The sequence below is a fragment of the Lagopus muta genome, chromosome 6 (assembly GCF_023343835.1).
Source record: "Lagopus muta isolate bLagMut1 chromosome 6, bLagMut1 primary, whole genome shotgun sequence".
NCBI lineage: Eukaryota > Metazoa > Chordata > Aves > Galliformes > Phasianidae > Lagopus > Lagopus muta.
The window spans coordinates 5,222,750-5,243,312 of NC_064438.1; the positions used below are offsets into that span (position 1 = coordinate 5,222,750).

Sequence of the window (20,563 nt, forward strand, 5' to 3'; positions counted from 1 at the left end):
TCAGGTTGCATCTGCCTGTGTCTGACTTTTGGGGCATTCTGGACAGGTTAGGATAGCAAATGATAGGTACCAAGCTGAGGTCAGGAGGATGAGTATAGCTGAACAGTCCAGCTTTGGGCATCTTCCTTGTGCTCATCCCTATGCATTGTGTATAGTTTTTCTGGGGGGTTAAAAAAAGCAGAGTTTGGGTTGTAGGCACTCCAGTAGTGGGTGATGTGTTCTCCCTGCTAGGGAACATCAGGGAGAGAAGCCAAGTCCTGGAGACGCTCTGCTGCTCCCATCGTTCTTTTGTTCCTGGCAAGCCTCAAATTCTCTCTCTCTATATTTTTAAAGAAAAACAATAAAAAGAATAACCCATAATTACTAGTGTGGACTGGGAGTGTTGCTAGGAAGCTATGGCTGTCATCACTTGGAGCTTTGGGGCTGTGTGAAAATATTGATGCTAAGGGCTGGTCCTGGGACCTATGGGCAGAGTCCCACAGTTCTCCTGTTTTTCCAGCCTGGAGCATAACAACAGAGTTTTTAAAAAGGATGCTGTATGCAATCTATGGGCATCAGCAGCAATGGGAGCTGTGTTCCCTCCATGCTCCAAGGGTTTGCAAAGCAAATCCCTCAAGACCTCTGTCAACCAGAACCTCGGGAAAGCCCCAGAGGAAAAGAGAAAATGGGTGATTTTGCAGTGTTTTGGTGTCTTCTTACTATTGCCACACACTGTTGCATGCTTTTGAGTCTGTGCAAGTTTGGTGACAAGCAATGGGATGAGCAGAGCATGGCTTCATGGGCTCGGCCCCACTGCCACTTCCCCCTAAGGAAGTGCAAACCCCTTTTTAAATCTGTGAAAGTGGGGAAAAGTGGCTCCGTTTTGAGGAGGAGACTGGAAGCCATGTAAGATCATGCAGCAGGGTGGGTTGGCTGGATGGAAACCAGGTGAACTGCCCAAAATGTTGTTGTTTTTTTTTTTTTTTTTCTCATGCAAGCAGTCAAGGATAAGTGATTTTTCTTGGCAATGTGAGAAAAATGTTTGGGATGGGCTAAGAAAGAAAAACACAGAAGTAGGGCTTTGAGCTGTCTGCAGGATCTGGAGTGCACTTAAGTTTGGAATAGGATCATTGAGTTGCTTAGGCTGGAAGGGATCTTGAGGATAACCCAGTGTCACCCCTCCTGCTGTGGGCTGACTACCATCCACCAGATCATGCTGTCCAGGATCCCATCCAACCTGGCCTTCAGCGTGTCCAGGGATGGAGCATCCACAGCCTAGGATGAATGGGAAAACTTCCCAAAATTATTGCTTCTACCCTAAAGATGCTGATGGGAGAGTGGGAAGAGGGTTCAGTCCAAGCCCCTGTGGGCAGGATGCTTGGGGTTGTGGGTTCCCAATTTTGGCAAAACATTCTCTAGCAGGGTGGTGTGGAGGGAAAGCTGCTTTTTAAGAAAAATTTTTTAAAATAAACTCAAGCACTAGCATTTTGCTGGGGTACAGCCACTGAGCGTTGCTACCACTGTGCTAGCAGTATCCCCTGGGTTTGCTGTGCACAATTCCTCTAATCCACCCTTGGAGCCCTTTGCTGTCCTGTGGCTGCTGGGATTTAACAGTGTGCCATGTGAGAGAGCTTTTCCCCAAGCTCATCTTGCTGCCAAAGATTTCATCAGACCCCCTCCCAGCCCTGTGGGTGCCAAGAAACTAGGAATCGTTGATGCTGTGCTGCTTTTCTGAAATTTTGCAGCGTTGTGCCTCTGTCCTATGGGCTGAGTTATGTGGTGGGTTGATTTTTTTCTATGCTTTTCCCTGTATTTTAACCAGCTCTCAGCACACAACTTTGATGGATTATTTTTTTTTTCCTCCTAGTTGTCTCCAGCTCCTCCCAGAAATCCCAGTGAGTTCCAGCTGAGAGAACTGTGCCCTCTTCTCTCAGCACTTGATACCCATCTCCATTACTTTGCCACCCTCCTCTTCATCATGGATCCAGCCCTTTCTCCATGCTTAGGAGCCCGAGTCAGCAGTTGGGAGATGCTTCTCCTCATACAATCAACACGCTTTCCCCACCTCCCGTGTTGGGTATTGCCCATAGTGGAAATAAAAATTAATTCTGGAGCCATGCATTGGGGAAAAACCCATCAAGCTCTTTTTAGGTGACAACGAAAGATTTTCAACGAAAGATTTTCAACAAAAGATTTTCTCAATGACCATTCTGAGAACCTCTTGAAGAGCAGAATTTCCTGGGGTGAGTAATGCTGTTGTCTTTGGGTCAAGGCATTGGAGTTGTTGGGTTATTTCTTAGAATCATAGAATCATTGGGAAATTGGGAAAGACCATTCAGTCCAACCTTCAACCCACCACCATTATGCCCACTAAACTATGTTGCTCTGTGCCACAACTGCCCTTTTCTCTTTTCTTTATGCAAAATGGGGAAACTCTTTGAATTTTTTATTTTTTTTTTCAGCTGGGCAATATTGTTTGTAAACCCCAGTTATTCCCTATTTGCCCATAAGCTGTTGGGACTGATGGGATGAGTGCATAGGGCATAGGATGAGTGCTTTAAGGGCAAGCAGCTCTCTGAACCTTGAGCATGTCCAAAGTATAAGAAACAGGAGGGAAAATCTCCAAAATAATAATAATAAAAGCCAAATCAACATAGAATCAGCAGAATGGGGAGGCTTAGCAACTGCACTGTAGATTCACATATATGTAATAAGGGCTTATCCAGTGCCACCTTAATAACTTGGTTAAAATACAGCAAAGAAACAAAATTTTATGGTTATTTCCATATAAGTCAATGCTTTAAAAAAAAATCAGAAAATTCCTCAGCTCTGTTGCTAATGTAAGAAACCTGTGGGGGCCTGGGGAGGGAGGCAGTGAGCCATCCCAGCTTAGATAACGCACTGGCTTTGCTTGGATCAAATTGCTGGGGCTATAAAGGTCTCTGACGTGGCTGTGGGGCTGGGAGGAACAGTTCTGCTTGGAAAGAGAATCAAGAGCCTCTACCCTGTGCCACGACAGCCAAATTTCAGGGTGAGGCGCTAGGTCGGTGGTGGTTGTGCCCGGGTGCTGCTGCAGCATCTTTTAGGTAAGAGATGCAGCTGTGCCTTTCTGGAGGGGGGGGTACAAAGGGATGTAGTGGAGGTAGCATGTGGTCTCTAACAGGAACAGCAGAGCAGTGAAATCTGTGTTATTGACCTCAAAATGCAGCAGAGCGGGTGGAGAGAGGCAGGCAAAGGGAGTAAGTTGGTGTCACCCCAAAAGGTTGTTGCCACCCATGTCCCTGTGCCCATTTTGAGCACAGGATGCCCCATCCTCATGCAAGGGCTCAGCTAACACGGCCAGACTTTTCACTGTGCATTCACCAAATACTTCTTCAAGTAAGGGGAAATGAGGATGGAAAGCTGGTGTCACGTTACAGGGTCACCTTTCCCAACCCCACTACTCCAAACACCCTGCAAGACTTTTTCAGCACCTCTTTGCAATTTGCAGCCCTTCCACAAGAAAAGCTGTGAGGGGCCCTTCCTACCCACTTGGAATTTTAACTCCTTGCATTCTTTCAGAGCAATCCAAGGTTTCAGCGGAGGGTGGGGGAGGAGGAATTCCTTCTTGTGCTGTTGCAGGGGAAAGGAGAGCAAGAGGAAAGCGGAGCGTCTCGGAGCATCCTGCAGCAGTGCGCCATGCCCATCGCTCGCCCCACTGGCCGCATCCCCGAAGCTGCTTGGACTTCTGGCATCAGAGAGCTAACAGAGCCCTGGAAAGGTGCTTTGGGCTGCCTCGGCGTGGCTGTCTTCTTCGCCATGACTATCGGCATCATCTCCTGGCAGGCCTTGGAGCAGCCCCTGGAGGAGTGGATGCTGCGAGGCCAGGCAAGTGGGATGCTGTGGGATCGCCGCCGTGGTGCCCTGCTCCTGCGGGCGCTGCCGATGGGACGGCCACTGGTGTCCATCACAGTGGGTAGCGTGCCAGCCTCAGAGCTACCTCCACCGCGGGATCGGTGCTGGCAGGACGGCACAGAGTTCTGCTATGCATGGGAGGAGGAGGCCGAGCTCCACATCTCGCTCCAACCCATCCCAGCCCCTGGCACCGAGTGCTATAGTGTCCGCTGGACCCCGCTGCGCCCCGATGTGGTGCTGAAGGTAATGGGGAGCTCCATGCCTTTCTCCTTCACCTAGCTCCTTTGTGGCAAAATGAGCTGGTTTGGGCCAAAATGCAGCATTTGGCAGTCTGGTTGTACTCTATCTCGAGGAGTTGGAAGGTGTGGGTGTGGAAAATCCCATTTCTGATTCCCTGTGCACCCCCTGTATCCACAGTGCTGCTTCCTCCCGGTGCTTCATGAATAACCACAGGCTGGTTATATGGAGACCAGATAAATAATAATTGGAGCACACAGTGGCGGAGGAAACAAGGAACAGCTCAAGAGAGTCCCTGCCAATCCCAGGCGCAGCCACTGGATGAAAATGCTGGGATGAAAATGTATGGGAATTTTCTTTGGTATATTTTTTCCCTCTATGGGGTATTTCTATTCTTTAAAGCCCCAAATTGTTTCTTGGCATAGTTTCATGACAGTGGATGGCATTATCTGAGAGCAACCACTTTGTTAATTAATGTTAGTTTATAAGTGCTCAAGGGGATGAGCAAGAATAGATTTATTTTTTTTCCCCTCAATTTTAATTCCAAAAAATGTTTTGGAAAAGATTATCTGGAGGAAAGTTAAGTGTTAAGAGTGAGTTTACTTTTTTCTCCCTCCCACTACCCAGCTGGTGTAACTGGTTCAACTGACACCCTGTGCAGCTATTCTGGGCCTCCAGCATTTCCACTTGAATAATTTACATCTCCACTCCCCACCCCTTGGTCAGGCTTAACCTCCCGCTGCCCCCGCGGCAGCAGTAGGCTTTGGTCAGTGTTGGGGCCCTATGGGATGTAAGGAGACCACCTCCACCCACCCCAACCTCCCCCAGATTTCTGGGGGCTCATCTCCACATGCCAAGTCACACGATTGGCTAAGTCCTGCTGATCCCTCTCTTTGGCAGGGAAGGGAAACTCTCAGAGGCTTTGAAGCACTGGACATCACACAACAGCACATTTTTCAGAAATTTTCTTTTTTTTTCTCTCTTTTCTCTTTTTTCTTTTTTTCTTTTTTTTTTTTTTTTTTCTTTTTTAATAACTAAAACAATTTTTGGCTTAGAGTTTGTGTTCCCCTGCCCAGACGTGTTGAATGCAGATGTATTCAGATGTAATGGGGGTAGGATGGATGAACAGCAGTCTTCCACATTCCTCTTCAAAGGAATGAGTTTGGGAGGTTGGACTCGATGATCACTGGAGGTCCCTTCCAACCCCTACAATTCTGTGATTCTGTGATTCTGTGATTGTGGTCTTTAATGTCTATAACTTTAAGTCTGGACTTAAACTGGGTGCAATTTCTTTCCCACTACATTTGATCCCTTTAATCAACCCACATCCTACAAAAGCACTTATGCAGAATTTCATTAATTTTTCTTCCTAAAAGCCCAACTCTTCTGCCTAAGTAGGAAAAGCTTAAAGCTTCTAGCAGGTCACGCACAGAAAGCAAAAAGTAATTGAGTGTAAAACCCCGAAGTCTATGGGTTTGGAGTTGTTCTTCCTGAAAAAGATGAGGTCATGATATGGGCATGTATCTCTCCTGCTGCAGGATTGCTTCTCCATGGTCAATGTCTCATGGTACGGAGGTGCGAGCCTCTGTGCCCAGCGCTGGCCCCTCAACGGTGCTGAGAGTCCTGAGCAGCCCTTTGTCAGTGGAGATTTCAGCAAAAACCCCACTGGGTATGGCCCTGTGCTGGAGAGATACTTCTTAGGATCAACAGGTATTTGCTGTTTGATTTCCTATGGATTTAATCTCTGCGTCTTTCCATCCATCCATGCATTTATAAAGCAATTAAAGAGCTGGATTCATATCCCACAGACTAAATATTTTAGAATCTAACTAGTAACTAGTAGTAACTAGTGGCAGCAGGATTGAAGGGATGGATCCCAATCCTTATGGGAGAATTGAGATGTTGAATCAATGCTGTTTTCACAACTCATAGGATCATGAAGGTTAGAAAAGACCTGTAAGAACCTCAAGTCCAACCCCAACACACACCCACTATACCCACTGATCATATCCTTCAGAGCCACCTCTTCATGGTTCTAGAATACTCCTAGGGATGGTAACTTCACCACTTTCCTCAGCAGCCTGTGCCAGTGATTCCAGAAAGCCCCCCAGGGGGATTTTGGCGCAGTACAGTGTCTATTGCTGTGTCCTGAGCATGCATTTAGGATTCTGGATGTGGACTGCCATTGTCCATTAGATAAGGCTGCCATTGTCAACTTGGGTGGATATTTGGATTGTTCCACAGCGTGCCAAACTTCAGATACCATCCAAAATCATTTGCTCTGCATTTGATCATTTTAGGAAAAGAGAACCCAAGTGCATGAGCTGAATACAGAGAGAAAAGGCCAGAAATGCAGCACATCCAAATGAATAAAAGAGGCTATAAAGGAGAAATGGAGAGTTGGGTTTTCTTGCTTAACTGGAGCTGCTCTATGGCCACTGATGAAAAGATACTCAACTATTTTCCCCTCTTTTGACCCCGAAGGAGTGACAGTGACAGTGGCACCTGATGTGTCCCTGGTCCTCTCGCTGGAGAGCCATTGGCATTTCTGCCTGGGAGGAGCTGGAGGCCCCCTGCACTACGTCCTCTGCATCAGCCCCAACATCACGACCGCACACCGGCACATGGGCGCCCAGCTGGCAGGGCCAACACGGGCACTGCCTGATACAACCCTGCTGTGGTAAGACATTCCCTCTGCCTATGGTACTGGGTTGCTTTCCAAGCTTAAATTATCACAAATCTCCATTTTGCTGCTTTTTCTCACCCACTTAATTTTGTGTGACTCTTTTGCTGTGTCCTTTGCTAGCCCAAGGTGCAGACTCCATGTGTTCTTCATCCCACAGGTCTCCTATCTGGCAGTATGATGATCCAGTGGGTTCTGCTGCCAAAATTAAGCGGGGTCTGAGGTCGCTGGCCAGGAGACTGAAGCGGCATCACATGCAAGAGGGAGTCCTGGCCCTGGGGGAGCATGGCACTGCTGCACTTGCCACCATGGTACATCCCATCCCACCAGCCCCTGTGCTTTGAATGCCCCCAGAATAATTTGAAATCCTTCTGAAATGCAAATCATTTGGTTGGGTGGGAGATAGATTTATTGAGCATCCTTTCTTAATGATGGAAAGCTTGGTTTGGGGTTTTACCCATGGAGGATGGTCATGAGTAGTGTCCCCAAGGGAAATCCCAACAATCTGTCTTGGGACCACTGCACTTTGATGTCTTTATCAACAACATAGACAGTGGGATTGAGTGTACCCTCAGCAAGTTTGCTGATGACATGAACATGAGTGGTATGGTCAGTAGAATAGAAGGAAGGGATTCCATCCAGAGGGACCTGTACAGGTTAAAAAATGGGCACATTAGAACCTAATGAGGTCTAGCCCCCATGGAAGGGGGCTTAGAGTACAGTGGTCTTTAAGGTCCCTTCCAACCACAGTGGTTCACTGGGCCTGTGGCTGGTTTGGGGTTTTACTCCAAGAAATGGTACTGCTGACCTCGATGGCTTTGCCATTTCCACAAAACAAATTTTTCCTTTTTAACTCCCTTCAGGATCACGTGCCTGTAGAGCGAAGGAAGAGGCATGGCACACCCCATGTCTGGGACCCAGCAATGATCTTCCCGCTGCGGCTCTCCATCACTCTGTCCCCCTACGCCAGCATCGCTGCCCCACTCTTCCTGCACTTGCTGCGGGATGGTGAGACCGGCTACTGGCTGAGCCTGCAGCCCCGCTATGGGGGCTGCTCGGTATGGTACCCAGCACCTCTATTTTGTTTTATTTTTAATGACCCACCAGTTTGCTATTCAACTGGGAACCCCGTGGGGAAGAATTTTTCACTTCTATGCACTGCATCAATGCAAGCTGTGGTGTCAGCCCCTCTCCAGCCTTGCATCCCACATTTTTTTTTGGATGTTTTAAGGGTCTGACTGATATTCCTCACCATTTGCTGCAGATCCCGTTGCTGACAACATGGAAGGGACAGCTTTGTGCCCGCCTGAACATCACCAATGAGGCAGCACTGAGCTGGTACTTGTCCCGTGCCCGGGGCCTGCGGCACAAGTTGGGTGCCACGTACATGATCTTTGAGGGCGCTGAGGGTAATGCCTTCCTGGAGCAAGCTATGTCCCCTCCTGCTGAGCTGGCTGGTGACCAATACGCTGAGATGCTGGCAGCAGCACTGGTGACACTAGGGAATGCCACTGTCATCAGCGTCGGTGCCAGGTGGGTTGTAATGAAAAGATGCTCAGGAAAGCATCAAGGTGATTCTCCTGTCTCTTTGCTTCTTTTTCTTTTTTTTCTTTTTTTTTTTTTTGAGTGTTATTTTTGAATAATGCTTTAGGGCATAAAAATGCACCAACACAATGATGCTTAATTGTATTAATGCTAGATGCAATAGAAATCCATTGCAGCCTCTATGGGCATTTAAGGAGGGAGGGAAAGTCTGCAAAACCCCATAGCGGCAAGGGTCTGTGGTGCCAAATGACTGCAGTTTTCTGACCTGCATAGCCCATAGCTGGGTATTTTTAGCCCATCCAGAAGGGGATAGAATCAGGGCTGAATCCTCCTCGGTTAGATGAGCTCCAAGTCTTTGGAGCTAAGTCTTGTCATGAAGATTTGGACCTTGGAGCTTTTTGGCTGCCAGAAATGCAGTGGCAGTGTTCTGTCTTTTATACTGGGCAATTTGGTGACATGTTCCCCTCCAAGTAAACTGCATGCATAGAAGTGTTACTGGAAAATAATAATAACATGGGGAAAATAATTTTTCTCTCTGGCAGACAGACAAATCCACTGTCAGTAATGATGGCCCCTCAATGCAAAACAGATGAGCATGAATGCAAGCCAGGAAGAGAAATACTCCCTGTAGGACACATCACAGTGGGGTTCAGGTTCTGGATTTGGAGCATCTCGTGGACCAGGGCTGAGGGGACACCCCAGTCTGTGTCCTGGGTATGACTTTTGAAGACTTTTCCCACGAGGGTGTGCCAAGAGGATGAGTGTGAGATGGGGAGTCAAATCTCATGGAGTCAAGCCAGGAGGATGAAAACTTTGAGCAGGAGATCTAGGGAAAAGTTCCAGAATCATAGAATCATTAGGGTTGGAAAAGACCACTTAGATCATCACCCATCACCATCAAGAAGAACTAAAGTGGCTGAATTCAGCAGGTGCAGCAGGTGGGAGATGAGTTGGAGAGCACTGGCTTCCCTTTCGCAAAGGTCCTCAATAGCTGAGGAACCCGTTTGACCATAGTGACTGCCAAGACAGTTGTAGGATTTCCTGGAGTTCCTTCTAAATGTATTGGGTTTGTGCTTGTTTCCCTTAGATCTAGTCACCTACCGCTCTTTGTCCAGATGAGCCCGCTGCACTCAGACTGGAGCCACGCTGGACTGAAGGGGTTAATTCCCTCTGCACTGCACTACAGCCTTTTGGGCTACAACTTCTTCATCCCTGATGCAGTGGGTAATGTCTTCTTTCCTTCCTCGCTTGCTATCGTTGTGTTTTCTTGGGGTATTTTTGTAGCCCTCCATGTGAGTGAAGTATGGGCTCAGTGGCTATAGAGTGGATTCAAGAATGTTGTTCCCAGAACCCCCTTTTGGTTGGATGGAAGGTTACTAAGGAATGGGCTGAGGAACTGAAAGCAGAACACCACATTGTAAATCTTAACAGGCAGCCAACTCTCAGGGGATGCCCTATACAAAGATCTTTCATTGCATGCGTTGCTTGTGCTAAAACTGAACTGACAAAAGCAAGGAGGGAGCCACCAGCTGGAAACCAGCATGCCTGGGCTCCCAGATGGGAAATAACTATTCCTAAAATGCCAGCAGTCCTGATTCAAGTTTGTGTTTCTGCTCTGAAGCACAGTGACATGTGATCTTTAAATAAAAATAATTAGAGGTTAAAACACAATCATCTAATGAGGGTCAAGCAGCTCATTTCTCCCTTCTTCTTGGAGGTGAATGTTATTTGTTTAGACCTCACCACAAGCGCAGAAGTTATCACAGAGGCCATGCTGAAGATAGAGCCAGCAGAGCTGCAGACAGCCCTGGAAAAGGGGCTTTTTTTTTTTTTTTTTTTTTTTTACGTTGAGCATTTTTCAATTTAGCTACTATTTTTAGTTGGCTTTCCTTAGAAGACAAGGCTTGGGCAATCACATGTGCTAGCGGCATCCTGAAGAGATGCTAAGTCTGCTGGCTAATGTCAATGGGACTGAGGATGAGAGACTCCGTCTGTCTGCAGGGAATGGGGTCATGGCGCACAGCCTCCAGAAAAACAAAGCTTTGAGGATAGTTTGTGCAAGCCCCCATGGAGCAGTTTGGTGATGGGATTTTGTCATCCCTGGGGAAAGCTGCCCCAGACTGCAGAGTGATGTCCCCTGGGGATGCTTCTCTTTACCCATCCCCTTCTGTCCTTTCCAAACCTCCCTCTGGTGCTCTTGGGAGGAACTGGAATCTACTTCCACTACATTTCTGATCAACCATAGATACTCTGCCCCTCCACTACTTTCCACTATGAACATGACACAAAGTACATATTTCAGCCTTGTTTCATGGGGTGCCAACATCTTTCCCATCAAATGTTATTTTCTGAGGACTGTTCGCTTTTTTCCAGCCTTGCCCTTTGCTGTTGGCATATTACTGTCTGCGCCCTGGTGAAGCCAAGTTTTGGGGTTTCCTGCTGTCTATCCTCTACATGCCCCATTCCTTTAGGTGATCCTATCAGGTTCTACCTGACTATTTTCCTTTGCTGGGTTGTGTTATCATCTACACTTTGGTGATTGCAATTTATCCTAGTGCAGGATCTGAGTGAAAACTTGTTCCACCTCCTTTTTCCCCTTGAATATCAAATTAGGTGGCAGCATTGAGAGTATTTTTCCATGATGCTTCTGATTTGCACATCGAATTGGCAGGAAAAACCTTTATTTTTACGATATATTTTTCTTTGCAGAAGAGAAATTCCTTTTCATAATGTTCTGCTATAATTTAGAAACTATCTCCTTAGACCTCATTCCTAGTATTTTCCCATTAAACATCTCCAGCCCTATTTAGGACATTCAAAGAGGGGTCAAGCAAGGAAAATCCAGGAGTGCGGATTCAGCTGTTCTTGCAGTGGGGTTATGCATCCTGCTAGCATCAAGAGCAGGTTGCTTTGACCCTTCCTGTGATCAGATATCCCCAAGCAGCTCTGCTCAGCTCCTTGTCCCTGGCAGGAGGCAGCCTGGCTGGTGACACCCCAGGGGACCCGGAGCTGTATGTGAGGTGGTTGCAGATTGTGACGTTCCTCCCTGTGATGGCCTTTGGCACACCACCCTGGCTCTGCTGTGACTACTGGGTATGTACACCAATGACCTGCAAAGAAGGTCACATCTGCTCCTTAAGGAAGAACTACACCCTAAAAGCCATAAAAAAAAAAGCCATTAGTAGCCCCTGTTGGGGAATGTTGGTGCTAAAATTCACTGTACTAATTATGACACCCATGAAAGCCCACAAGGAATTATTGGATGATCTCAACATTGCTTTTTTTCTGCATAACTATTGTGAGTTTTCACCACTTCATGCTTTGGCTATATGCAACCATATGGCTGGTACCCACAACGCCTGTAGGTGTGACAATATCACACCTGTCCCTCTATCACTTTTGTTGCTGGAATTGTTTAAGTATTATTTGGTCAAATAGTTGATAACCACACTATTATGAAGCCCACAGATTTGTCTTCAAGATTTGGAGTTGTTCAAGACCAGGTTGGATGAGGCCCTGGGCAGTCTGGTCCGGTACCAGATCTGGAGGTGGCCCTGCCTGTGGCAGGGGGTTGGAAATTATTAATCCTTGCGGTCCCTTCCAACACAAGCCATTCTATGATTCTATGATTTCTTAAAATGTTTGGTAGAGTTTTCCCAGAAGTGTTGCCACTAGAGCACTCCAACGAGGAAGTGATTCCTTAAATATTGAGAGATTGCCATTAGATCACTTTACCAGCAACAAAAGAGTTTGTTAAAGACATCAGCACCCCAGAGGATGTAACCCCCCCAGCCAGCTTTCAGATCTAAATGGGCAAAAACCCACCATCTCAATCCCATTTGTCAGCCATCAGGATTGCCATGTTGCAATTTAGAGATCTCTCCCTAAGGAAAGATCTGTTTTCTTTCCTCTTGCTTTGCTGTGGATTCCTCTTACCAGGTATTCCTTTTATCTCCCATTCCTGTGCAGGTTCTGAATCTTACCCGGCAATGCATACAGAGGCACAGGAATTTTGTGGTGCCACTCATCATAAAATACAGCAAGGAATGGCTTAGTTCAGGGTACCCTATCTTCCGCCCGGTGTGGTGGCTCAGTCCCACGGACCCAACTGCTTTCACCGTTGAGGATGAATTTCTCATTGGAGATGAGGTAGGGAATGTAGAGACAATTTCTCTCAAGGGTAATTTGGGAAAATACAGAGCTTCCTACAGTTGTCCACTCCTTCACACCCTCTTCAAGTACAGAGCTCAAATAGAGAGTGCTCAAAACTGAGATGTTGATGGAGTCCTGTTGGCTCCTTCAGTTTTGAAATGTAGAATGTATTCAAAATGGAGAGTCAACAGGACTTTTTTTTTTTTTTTTTTTTTTTAATGTCAAGGTATTTTTCAGCCCTTTGTGGCAAAAGGAATCTCCTGATTGTCATCATTGCTTATTTCCTTCATATCTTTTGGGGGTTTTAATTCCATTATTTGGAGCTACAAGCCAAGGGTTCATCCAAGGTTGATGGTGGCTCACAGAACCTAGTTTGATCCTAGTAGCTCAAGATTTTGGCAGTTGCTATGTATATATATGTAGGAATATAAATACATACTTTATTGTATATTTTGTTCTTGAAAACACAATTATTTATTCATACATTAACTTTGCAGCAAAGTCTTGTGCTGCCTTTGCACAGGGATGCTGCCAAGGAGTGTGGAGGAGGTACAATCTACCTAAGAATATCCAAAACTCAAAAGCCAAGTTCATTAGGGACTTGTTGCTTGTTTTAACAGCAAAGCAATTTCTGTTGCAGAGTTATCTATCTTCTCAGGTTCTGCTTGCAGCCTCTGATCAATATTGCAATATTAAAATCTGGAGGCTTGACTTTCTTATTGTAAATTCTGTAGATTTGATTTATAGCTTTTTGGGGGGAGGGTTGTTTTCAAGGAAAATTTACATCACTGCAGAAAACTGATAAAATATTCTCCTACTTTACAAGCTTGTGTAATCAGGTGGGACGTTGTAAAACTACAGATCTTTAGCATAAGTGAATTGGAATGGCACTGTTTGAGAGAAGAGACATTTCCTTGGTCCTGATGTACTATAGAGTGCATATTCAGGCAGTGGTGATGGTATTGGTTATAACTGCAAGCAAGTTAAAACTTAGCTTCTTCTCCCCAAATTACTCAAATGGAAGAATCCCTGATGCAATGGAAATGGCAGGGCAGAAATGTGCTGTGTGTTAGCAGAGTGAGATTCCCGGTAAAACACAGCAAGCAGCCTTCTCTCTCAGGAGCTGCAAAGATATGGCTTGGCTGAGAGCTCCCAAAATACGGTAAAACATCAGGGTTGCTCCATCAGTGTGGCAGGGCCAAGCATTTCTGATAAAGTACCACATGAGGCCAGCAAAACCTCACATGATTTTGCTTCAAAAGAGACCGAGCTGGCAGGGAGGAGAGCCCAGATGGGGATGTTTTGACTTCCAGGCTGGCTTTTGGCAGCTGGAAGAATCCAGATGCAATCCAAAGCCTGATTTAGTGCCATTTGGAGTATGATTAATAATAATTTACTGGAAAATACATAAGGTAATTCTGTCCTGTTGTGTTTTGAGGTGAGGCTAAGTGTTAGGATGCTGTGATAAACTTTCTGAGCATCATGTTGCATGTGAGCATATCTGCAAGGTGCTCATAAAGATGGTTTTGTGCTATCACCAATGTTTTCCTGCTCCTGTCACCCAGACTTTTTTTTTGCAGTAACTCTGGCCTGGGAGAATCACCTTGGTTTGAAACCCTTTTTTTTTTTTTTGTTAGGCTGATTTTTACATTCATTACTTCCAGACCCATGTAATCTGCATGTCTTGGCAGCACACTTCCAACTTATTGAATCCTTCCAGGAAAGAGTGTTGATACATAACAGCAAAGAAACAAGTGGCACTATTAAACAAACAAAAAACAAGCAAACAAACAAACAAAAAAACAACAGCATCACTTCACATCAGTGCTGTCTGAGTGAAAGTGGAAGCTGTAAGAGGTTGGGTTGTGCTGACAAATACATTTATAAAAGCCAAGAGGGTCCAGAGTGTTCCCTAAAGAGAGCCAAACACCATGATGTCATCTCAGGACATTGCTGCCCAAGGATCATCCACATTTAGTGAAGGGATTGACCAAGAGTACAAGAAATAGAGTACTGGGACTTGAATGATCTCACACATTATTTCTGCCTTCTGATACATTTTTCTTCATTTATTGGCTTTCCTGGAGTTTGTTTTTTTCATGGTTCCTTTCATAGTTTCCTTTCCATGTTGCTTGAGATATAATCTGTTATGTTGTTTATACTGAGCAAAGCTCTTCCTAGGCTTTAGATCCAGACTAAGTCTCCCAGAGAGGATGGCTTTGGAATCCCACCTTCTGAGCAACCTGGAACTAAAGATCCCACAAAATGTTTCTTTCTAATTAAAATCCAAGTTTCTTCATGGCTTGGTGTCAGATTGTCTTTGATTCTTGATTAGGTCATATTCAAGTGTCTTCAACTGGATCCCCCCAAGCACTTGGTCAGGGGAGAAAAGAGAAATTCCCATGACTGCCAATAATTCCCTCCACAGCTTAAAGGGTTGTATGCCACCAAATTTCTCACAACTCTATAAAATCTCCTCAAAAGCTGCTTTGAATAAGCCTGAGCCTTCCTGCATCCATCCTGGCCTGCTCAACTTTTAGGCCAAAGCTTTGTTTTCTGAAATCTTCAGATTTCTGATGTTAATTCAGTTCAGGTGTTCTAAAATATGGCTTGGGTGGATTCTGGAGTCTTTTTCTTCCAAAATATGCATTGGATGGAGACTACACAACTTGTTGATGTTGTTTTTTCTTCCAAAATACAAATTGGACGGACTCTCACAGCTTGGTCAAATAAGGGACATTACATCACCCCTTCCCACTCTTGTTTAGTAAACCTTGCCCATGGGAACAATGACCTCTGCTGCTTGCGCACGTGGATACTCTCATTTGCAGCCAAAGTTGCTGATTTTCTCTGCCACTGCCTCAACTGACCCTGCTAAATTACTTTTTCTTTCCCTGTTTCACTGCAGGTCCTGGTGGCTCCAATAACAGAAAAAGGGCAAACATGGCGAGATATCTACCTGCCTGGAGAAGGGTGCCGGTGGCAGGACACCAGCAGTGATCGTGTGTTTGATGGAGGCACTGTCCTCAGGAACTACTCTGTCAGCCTTGAAGAGGTGCCAGTTTTTGTAAAGACCTCCTAAATTCAGATTGTCTCGGGTTTAAAGAAGCTGATCACCTTCAGCACTGGCCAAATGTGGTCTGCTCTTCCTTAAAGATGTTTCAGCCTATTTGCACTTTTCCAAGACTACTTTTTTTATTATTTCAGCAAAAATTCTTTGAATCATTTATTATTTGCTGCTATTCTTAAACAACACCAATACAGCTTGGGCACAAATATACATCCACACCACATCCACTTAAACCTTTCTGGGGTTTTCCCAGATATTTGTGTGTATGCAATTGGACAGGCTCATCCAGCCCTCACAATAGTGGATTTTCCAGAATCTGATAGAAATGAACATCACCTACTGGTATGGGATTTATGCATTTAAAGACAAGTTTACACAAAGGAAATGACAGTACTATTGATGTGCATGGACATCACATGCTAAATGCTACCTTTTTCTCTCATCTGATGCTGCAAATGGGCCTCCAAAAGAGCTTTTGGTGGTGAGTGACTTGGATGATAATTGGAAAACGATGTGAATTTCAGTGAGTTTCTTTTGAAGAGCAACTCAGTCAAGCAAAGTAGAATGTCTAATAGAGCCTGATGTGGATGGACAGGATGGCTGCTCACTTCGGGATAAAGAATCCAGGACCCAGCATCCCATGCATTACCTATAAGGCAAACTCCAGCGTGCCTGATCCACTACTCCACTAATTGTCGAATTTTATGCTTTTTCTCAATTATTTCTTGAGGTACGAGTGGGAACCATTGGATCCAGCCTGTCCAGTAGAAAATTTTTGGATGGTGCTGTGTGGAGCCAGGAGTTCCTTATAGATCCCTTCCAACCTGGGATATTCTGTGATCTTCATGGGCAAAGTAGATGTTAGAAATGTTGAATAAGCACCGAAGTGGATTATGCTAGCTCTTCAGATAACCCAAGATACAGAGTAGCACATGGATGAACAGAGAGAAGGTTTTGGAGGCTTGCATCTGAGTTAACAGATCACAATCTGTGGGAAAATAAAGGCCCTGTTTTGGTTCACTCACTTGGTTTGAAGCAAAACCCAGTGTGCTGAATCTTTGTTTAGGATAAAGCCCTAAATCTTACTGGCTTCAGATGGATAGAAAATGTGGAGCACAGGTTTCTGTGCACAGATTAAATCACTGCAAATCCCAATGGTGCTGGCATCTTTCTCCAGACTTTCCTCAAACTCAAACTGAAAACTCTATCAGTTTTTGCTATGCTTGGCCTCTGAAAAATCACTAACTTGAATCCAGGCAAGAGGCTGGCTGAAGATTAAAATAATAACAATAAATAAAAAGCTCACACATGATGCATGTTTAAAAAATAGAACACCACCATGTGATGTAACAAAGTCAGTAGCCAATTTGTTTCTGACTGTTAATAGGGTAGGCCATGTTTCTAGAGAGAATTTTGCATAATTTGAGTTTCCTGCTCTGTGATGCTGATGTGCTGGGGTATTTTGTGAATGGGCTGTTTCCACGTTACAAAGGGTGCTGTCATGTCATTGCCAGCTAAGATCATATTGCTAATGCATTTTCTACTTTACGAGCAATTGGATATTAAATACTGTATATGGAGTCATCGTTGTGTTTATGGAATGTTTACTGATGTATCCTTGACTTAAAGTACTGGCCCACCTTGGTCTTAGTCTCTGGGCATTGGGTGATGCGTTCTCCATTTCATGTCTACTTCTTTGTACCTGTGTTAAGAGGCACAAATGTTTCCACTTGCCAAAAACAATTCCAGGACATAAGTAATGAAAGCTGCCTTATTTGCTGTGGGTGGCAAAAATGGTTGAGAACCTAGCATCTTTTTTTTTTTTTCTCCATTATATTAAGCATGTGATTATTTTTTTTTGGGGGGGGGGGGGGGGGGGGGGGGGAAGGAGGAGTAATGGGGTGAAAGAAATGACTTTCCCTTTCACTTTCCCATTCCCTTTCCTTTCCCTATATTTAAGTGGTTCAGATGTACTGTTGAAAGCCTTTGTCAGTGGTGCACATTTGGGTTCCAGTTCTGAGTTATAACATTCATGGTGCAATGGTGAATTACAGGTCTGCTGGAGTGGTGTAATGGGCTGTACATCTGCATGGGGATTGCCAAAGTGCCCAAAAGATACAGACCTGTCCTGAAATCAGTGGCACTGGCTATTTCAAAGTCCATCTCCATGCTTTTTATTTTTATTTGTTTATTATTATTGTTGGTATTTGTCCATTTCGATGGTGCTGCCCCAGGGCTTGCTTTATTTGCACATGAGGCATGTGCCATTGTGTTCCCAAAGGAATGAAAGAATGGATCCAGTCCTGGTACACCTCCTAGTGCAGAAACTCCCAGCAGCAGGGATGAGGAATGTGGATAACTGAGGAAGTGCATCAGGCTACAAACTGTAGCATCTGATGCACGGACTCAGATGTGAATGATCCAAATCGTCTATTACAAGTTCTCACATCACTTCTATACCTTCACAAGTTTTCTTTTTCTAGCTTTCCCATCCACCCCTACAACTTTCCCATCCACCTTTACACGTCAACAGAGCATTCTACAAAACACTCTTCAACCATTCACACAGGCACTTGTCCAATCAGAGCCGTGAGACGTTCCTTCTTCTTCTAGAGGTGTCCTTGGTTCTCATGCTGTTTATCTTGCTCCACAGCTTCTGCTCTGAACAGTTTTTCTTGTATTCCCACAACAAACTCTTCTTGGAAAGGCAGAAATTGCCTTGAAAATTTTGTGTGTGTACTTACAAATATGTATAAAATTACGTAATTGTATAATATACTTAAAGATAAATTGAAGACTACCTTTAGAGCCTCTAGCAAAATTCAGCAGTTTCCAAAACTCTACTTTAAGATTTTCCTTAAGTCAACTTTAAGATTTAGTGGCTAGCACACTTTAAGTCTTATCTAAAGCTGACTTGAAGACAAAGTCCTCAAGTCAACATTAAGACTTTCCTTGTCTCCAGGAGATTTAATCATTTCCTATGATCAAATCTAAGATTTTAGTCTCCAGTAGATTTAGAGAGTTTCTTCAAAATGACTGTAAGACTCTAAACCATCCTGAGATTCCCTTTCAACACGGCAGTGGGCAATGGGCAAGACCAGCCCAAATATAGGAAGACAATTTGCCATGCTTTTTGAGCCATACTCAGCTTGTTCAGTAGTTTGGGCTGAAACACCACTAGCAGCAAAATCTCAGATATATAATGCCAAACACTGCAGTACACAAGACTCTGAAGGTTATAGAAAGCTCTACACAGGTTCCTCAAATTGCACATGGAGGAGCCTGGGGTGAGCATAAACAGGCAGGGACAATTGCCTTCAGGTATTTCACCTTATTCATCTTTTTCAGCTCTGATGAAAGCAGGGAGTAGGAGATGATTGTCTCCCTCTACTTCGCTCTTGTGAAGCCCCATCCGGAACACTGCATTCAGACCTGGGGCCACAGCTCAAGAAAGATGGAAAATGAATATAGATGAGCAGAGCAGAGTCTTTGGAAATTTTTGTGGATGTAATTTTTTAATATCTTTTTCAGCTCTGATTAAGGTTCTTTGTGGAGTCCCACAGAAGAATGTTTAGGGATATTATTACTATTTTAAGATTTGGCCTCGCTGAAAATTGTAACCAACAAACTAATCACAGGAAGAACAGCCTACAAAAACATGGCTTCAGTTGCTTCTTGTGCTTTCATCAGAAACAAAGGCATTTTTTGCTTCCCCTCATGCTCACGTAGCTTTCACAGATTTTCTGCAATAAAGCTCCATCAGTGACTTGCTCCCTTGCAGAGGAAGGAAGGTTACAACTCCACTGGTATGTACCATTTATCAGTTATTTCTCTCTTTATGATAGGAAAAACGCAACATGTAACATTCACAGAATGATTTCCTGTTCTGCTGCAGATAATCTCTCTGCCCTCCACTTCTGAGATGGTGAGTAACAACCCTGCTTCAGTCTGCTGTTTTTTTTTCATCAAGACCCAATATTTCACATGCACATGCTCTTTCCTAAACATGTCCACGTTCATGTGTTACCCTTCTCCCTTTGTGTCTATTATCTCACAGTTTGCAGTCCCGTTTCTGTCTTCATTCAGTTCTCTCCTGTTGTAACAGGAGGATTTTTTTATCGTTACAAAGCAGGGCTCAAATGGCTTAGATTTGGGTATTTCCATGGGCTGCATTAAGTGATTTGTGGGAAAAGGTGATGTTCTCAGTTGTGTCGTAAGTTGTGGTTGTTTGTTTTTTCATTTTTAAAATTGCAACCCCCTTTCCAACCTAAAAGCTCATGGAGAACAACATTAATGTGGATACTCTGCAGCTCATAAAGGAAAAGGCTATGAAATTTGCTGCTAAAAGCAAACCCATACCCTTTGAAGTTCTATTTCCAGCAGCTGCAGAGAGCACAGCTGTCCTTTGTCCATGAGGTAATCCAGCAGAAGAGGCAGCAGGGACCACGTCCCTGGTGTCGCATCGGTGCTGCATTAAAACCCTGCCATGGCTACAAGCCCAGCTGGCTGCGAGATGGTACTCACACCCTCCCCAGGTAGGTCTGACTTTGGCAAGAAGGGACAACAGAGGAAATATCAGCATTTAACTGTAATGGTGCTTCACTCACTGGTGGCTGGTTGATTTAGCTGCTGCAATAATGTGACCTCTTGCCAGGTCTTATTATCACTGAGGTTCCTTCCAGTGCTTCAGTTTTGCAGGGAGAGTAGATGACCTTTCCATCATTTCTGTTGAAGTGACATGCCATCTCCGAAGGATAGCAAAAAACAAAGTAAGTTATGCTTGACTTCCAGTCTGTTGAGGCACAGGTGAAAGATGAGAAAGGGAGAGGCAGCAAGGAAAGTAATTTAGCAGCTCATTTATTTTCTGTATCTATGAGAACATTTGTTTCTGAAGTGCATCTGTCTTAAAAGATTTGACTTGTTGTGAATGGCAAATAAAAGCTTCTCACTGATGCAGTGTAGCTGGGATTAAGAGAACCTCTCCAACAGACAATGTGGTTCCC

The 20,563-nt window shown here is 44.7% G+C and overlaps 1 protein-coding gene across 1 annotated transcript; it reads left to right on the forward strand.

Annotated features, from left to right (window-relative positions):
- The first annotated feature begins 2,958 nt into the window (after positions 1 to 2,958).
- LOC125694330 (SITS-binding protein-like) lies at positions 2,959 to 17,073 on the forward strand. The gene is made up of 11 exons (XM_048947344.1): positions 2,959 to 3,065; positions 3,601 to 4,116; positions 5,649 to 5,820; positions 6,595 to 6,790; positions 6,954 to 7,104; positions 7,657 to 7,851; positions 8,058 to 8,326; positions 9,426 to 9,562; positions 11,310 to 11,431; positions 12,308 to 12,487; positions 15,399 to 17,073. The coding sequence occupies exons 2-11, from the start codon at positions 3,658 to 3,660 to the stop codon at positions 15,570 to 15,572; spliced, it is 2,055 nt and encodes a 684-aa protein (XP_048803301.1). The 5' UTR covers positions 2,959 to 3,065; positions 3,601 to 3,657; the 3' UTR covers positions 15,573 to 17,073.
- The last annotated feature ends 3,490 nt before the right edge of the window (positions 17,074 to 20,563 follow it).

Excerpts from the sequence above, each read along its gene's own strand:
- LOC125694330 (XM_048947344.1), top strand. The coding sequence starts at position 3,658 with ATGCCCATCGCTCGCCCCACTGGCCGCATCCCCGAAGCTGCTTGGACT. Across the intron at positions 4,117-5,648 it reads GCCCCGATGTGGTGCTGAAG|GATTGCTTCTCCATGGTCAA; the intron begins GTAATGGGGAGC and ends CTCCTGCTGCAG. Across the intron at positions 5,821-6,594 it reads ATACTTCTTAGGATCAACAG|GAGTGACAGTGACAGTGGCA; the intron begins GTATTTGCTGTT and ends TTGACCCCGAAG.